This window comes from Macadamia integrifolia, chromosome 5 (assembly GCF_013358625.1).
Source record: "Macadamia integrifolia cultivar HAES 741 chromosome 5, SCU_Mint_v3, whole genome shotgun sequence".
NCBI classification, from domain to species: Eukaryota; Viridiplantae; Streptophyta; class Magnoliopsida; order Proteales; family Proteaceae; genus Macadamia; species Macadamia integrifolia.
Window position 1 is genome coordinate 44,580,820 of NC_056561.1, and position 4,613 is coordinate 44,585,432.

General features: G+C 38.9%; 1 protein-coding gene across 2 annotated transcripts in view; it reads left to right on the forward strand.

Moving 5' to 3' along the window:
* LOC122079055 (CLK4-associating serine/arginine rich protein-like) overlaps window positions 1-4,220 on the forward strand; it is a 38,084-nt gene extending 33,864 nt beyond the window's left edge. Inside the window, exons 12-13 of one of the 2 annotated variants that reach the window (XM_042645295.1) lie at window positions 3,708-3,800; window positions 3,950-4,220. In XM_042645295.1, the coding sequence (XP_042501229.1) occupies window positions 3,708-3,800; window positions 3,950-3,962 (106 nt within the window). In that variant the 3' untranslated portion in view covers window positions 3,963-4,220. Of the gene's footprint in view, window positions 1-3,704; window positions 3,801-3,949 lie in introns of both variants that reach the window. The other variant, XM_042645294.1, reaches the window with a different exon arrangement.
* Window positions 4,221-4,613: the final 393 nt, after the last annotated feature.

Below are 4,613 nucleotides of genomic sequence, written 5' to 3' on the forward strand. Positions count from 1 at the left end.
ATTTGGCTTGCAACTCTCAATTGACGGGCCATGGATATCTGAGCCAAATTATCTTCCCAAGAGCATACTTGATGCAGGAACACTTCCCTGGACCGGACTGAACTTGTTTGAGAGCCCCGACCGAGAACTGGGCCTGAATTGGGATTTAGGTCTAGTAGGATAATTAGATATTTATTTTATTCTTTAGGAGGATGATATGTGATTTTCTTATTTTGAAAGTTTAGCTACATAGGATGTTTGGTTTCCCAATTTGAGTTGTTCTTAGTCTCCTACTTAAGAGTTTCTAATTTTTAGGAGTCGTTTTTTATATATATGTAATGCGGTGGAGCATAATAAACAGATTTGAAGAATGGAAATCTGAGTTGAGATTGTTTCATGGTTGTGAGTGTGCTCGGAGTGGCCTTTTTCTTCCGATCTTTTCTTCCTGCGATATGGTTCCTCTGTTCTATTTTATTCTTCCATTATTGTCCTTTCTCCTCTTGTTCCTGGCCTCTTCCTTCCTATACTTTTGATTTCTGCTACTGTTCTTTTCCCTGCGATTGGTGGCACCCCTGGACTGGGAAGAAATCGTTAGAACTCCCTGGTTTACAAGCCCGATCAACCTGAGATTTGGGGCAGTTACAATACTCCCTAGGGCGAATCAAGCCCTCGAATCTCACTACATCTCTTGTTTTACCACCAGACCTAGGTTGCAGAAATTTTCTCTCCCTTATCCTTTGACCTCCGGGAATGTGATTTGCTTGAATCATGAGGCTTTAGAGTTGATTACTCATTCCTAAAATACTGGCTTTCCTGGGCCCTTGTCTGGAGAGCTGAGGCCCTCCCAAGTTGGTCTACTTTCCACTGGACAGTGTGTTGAGAGGTTGAATGCAACCTCTCCCACGACATAACATAAGCCTTTTAACTTTATTTCCAGGAATACCCTTCTTCTTAAGTATTATTCTGCTTTGTTCATTTTTTGCTAATGTCTAGTTTGTCCCTCTTCTTTGTTTCGTAATCCTTCCTCTGCCCTTTCTTCTCTCTCTTTCTAAGAGTGCCTTCTAAATTCTGGTTTATTACAAGTTTGCCACTCCCTCTTTGCAACCTTTGGTATAATTGCTAGGACTTCCATTTTCTCTCTACTTTTGGCTATTAGACATTTGATTGGGCTCAGAGAGAACCCAAATAGGGTATTTTGACCCGGGATCACATCAATACTAAAACATTCTCCCCTGCTTCCCCACTTCACACACAGTTGTGACCATGCTTTCAAGCAATAGAAGTTCACAAACCAAAATTGAGGATCTCCATTAATCTTCGTAACAACGAAATCTCATTAGTCCACAGTAGACAGTTGAGTTTTGTAGAAGAAAATGGCGAGTGCCCTGTTTTTCCTGTTCAATTCAACAGACCCTTCCATGATTTTTCACATTTGATAGTAAAGACAAGAGAGAAGAAATAAACAAACAAGCAAGCAAGCAAGCAAAAAACAAAGTGGCAATCTTTGAATGAAGAGGTAGATGGACGGAGCCCCCGTTTTTGCCACTTAGAATCATAGGCCTTGGCTTTAGTCTTCCTAAGTCCTATGGAGGGCATGGTTTAAAGTATCTCCAATATGATACCCCTCCGATATGTGTCTTAAATTTAGCCGACCGATATGGCGACCGATACAGATACTTTAACCCTTGATCTTTAACATATCTTAGTGTATCTCAGATACGATACGACACCCTCCTATATGGCGGCCGATACCGATACTTTAATCCTTGATGTAGAGAGATTTCTGGTTAAAAAGCCCGAACTCTGCGGTGTGAGGTTGCAGTTGCTGATATGGAGCTCTTGTAAGAAATGAAGTAACTGAAGTCAGGTGAAATACCTGCATATGCTTTGAAAAACACCAGTTCCTGACGTATTGTAGACTGAAACTCACCGAGGTTCTCTATTCAAAGAACACTGTGACTTTAGAGTAGGATCCAGTGAGGCCTAGTGTTCTATAACTTTGCAGGTCTCAAACAAGGGTTTGAGAGGTACTGCACCTTCATCTTGTTGTAGCCAGCCGCTAAGGAGACGGATGACCATCTCTCTTGCACTTGCGAGTGACAAATTTTTCCCAAGTTTCCATTTGAAATGACAAAAACTAACCTTATCTAGAAAGTAAGGTGTGCGGGATGGGCAAATAAGTAAGGTTACAACTTACAACAGTGGTTGTAACCAAGTTGGTCAAACAAATTTGCCATTTATGTTTTGTAGCCAAGAAAAGAAAAGAAAGAGCAAATTCAAAAGTTGAGATAACACATAAAAAATCATTGTGTAATTATGATTTTTGTCCTATTATATCTTTGTACTATTTTCTTTTCTTGACTTACAAATTTTTTGTAACAATGGTATTTTTTTAGGGGAAAAGTTTTATTAGGATTTTTTTACAAATTTTCAGCTGTTTTCTCTAATTTTTAGTAAATATTAATTAAATATTTTGCTATTTAGTATGTTGTAACTTATTATTTTTTTCAAATCCTGATTTTGCTATTGAAAATATGTTTGTGAAAATCACTAATTTGTAGTAAGCCTGACTATCCCACTCTTGGTTACTTTATGCTTGAGCAATATTAGGAGTTTAGTTTGCTTTAGTTCTGGAGGCCTGATTTAAGTTTGGTTGGTGTTTTGAGTTCTGGAGGCTATGTACATTATGACCCTCCCTAGACCCCGCAGTGGCATGGAGTGTGATTTTATCCACATTTTTTGAAAGAGGGTTTTCATCTTTCCTCCTCTCTTATTATCATCTCCCATCTTCTTTTCTTATCCTTTTTCTACTATCATCTTTTGTTTTCTCTAAATCTGTCTATGCTCATGCACTCAATAAGTGCATTCGTTTGCTGCAAATACTGAAATCTAGATCAATCATGAATCCCGTCCCCAGTCCCCAGGTCTAAAAGTCTAGCTTTCTCTCTACTCTTTGGTAGTAATCACAAATGAGCTGATCTTTTATTTTCTCCTGTTTGGGTCTGCTACTTAAAAGGATGGTTGTTCTTTCCTAGTTCCTGCCCATCCTACATCATAATTATATTAGATAATTGAGGGCTTAAAACAAATAATCTTGATTATCAAATGGTCAAATATTTGGAAATAAAATGGTATAGGTAAGCATTGCAGAATGTCAAAAGTTAGCTGTTTCTATCCTAGTGGGCGAGGCACTATCTATCAGAGCAAGTCTGCTGGAGGCCATCCCAGAAGGAACTTATCAGCTAATGGTGGAGAGTGATAACCAAGAAGTTATCTTATGTCTACAAGATCCCTCTCAAAGTCCGGCCCTGTCAATTAAGCTGATAATTGACAATATCTGTCATGTTACATCTTATTTGGATCAGTGTACTTTTCATTATTCCAAGGGATAACAACTATGTTGCAGAACTCCCTGGCAAGGAAGGCCCTATCTATTACGGGTAGGATAGTTTGGCACAATTCCGATCCCTGCTTCCCTGTTGATGCTGTTTCAGGAAGTAGGAGTGTAATCCGTGATCATCAATAGATGTTCTAGAAGAAAAAAAAAGGCTGCAAGCTTAAACAACATGCCAGTGATGGTCTCTGTGAAGTTGATATGCTATCTGTTTTACAAAAATGACCATGCATCAATATATGTGGAATTATGTGAATGTAATAAGTGGTGTGTATCCTTAAAAAAGAAAAGAAATTGTTATGGTTAATTTGAATCTTGTTTCTTGATGCAGAAGATACCGGCGTAGCAGAAGCCGAAGCAGAAGTAGCCCACGGAGGTATTATTCACGCTCCCGCTCCCCTTCTCGCTCAGGTTCCCGATCACCAAGGTAATGTAACTTGTAAATTTTTCTTCATATGGCTTGGCTAATTGGTTTATGGTGTACTGAAACAACTGCTTGCATGTGTGGTGTGCCTACTTGTAATGATGACTAATTTTTTTCTCTCTGGGTACTTATTTGGTGTGCCATTATTGCAGGGTAAGGAGCTGATCCAGATACTGAGATGTTTTGGCATGCAAAGGTGTGGGGTGGATATAATCTTATATATTTTGTAGGTTAGTAGAATGTCCTTATGTTCTTCCTATGTTTCTAAAACAAATATTGGCCATTGTTCAATGTTAAGTGCTTTATGTGAATGTGAAGAGAGCACTTCAAACCATGTATGTGAAACGAAATGTTTTAGGTTCGATGGTTGAGATGGGCCAAATATTGAGGGGGAATGATATCATATAGTTTTTTCAGGTCACAGTACTGGTACTTTTCTGTATGGGCCGATACTGAACCAAAATGTTATTTTTCACTAAAGATCTAGGGTTCAAGTTGAATCATTGATACTGTTTCAGTCAGGTATCGGTACTGACACCGATATGGATCAGCCATTATGCTGTATCTGATACCGATTCCTAAAACCGTGATCAAGATGAACCCATTCTTCCAATAAATACTGGGTTTAGAGATTTGCCCACCACCCATTGAATGACAAAACAACAGAATGTGCTTGTTCTGATTCCATTAGACCGGTCTTATTTGATACTACCGTTGATTATACTCAGTCGGGGACTAGTCACAGTGATACTATATGGTGGACTCCAGCACATGATACTTGTTCTGATTAATTGTCTTTTCCTCAAGAGCAGTGAT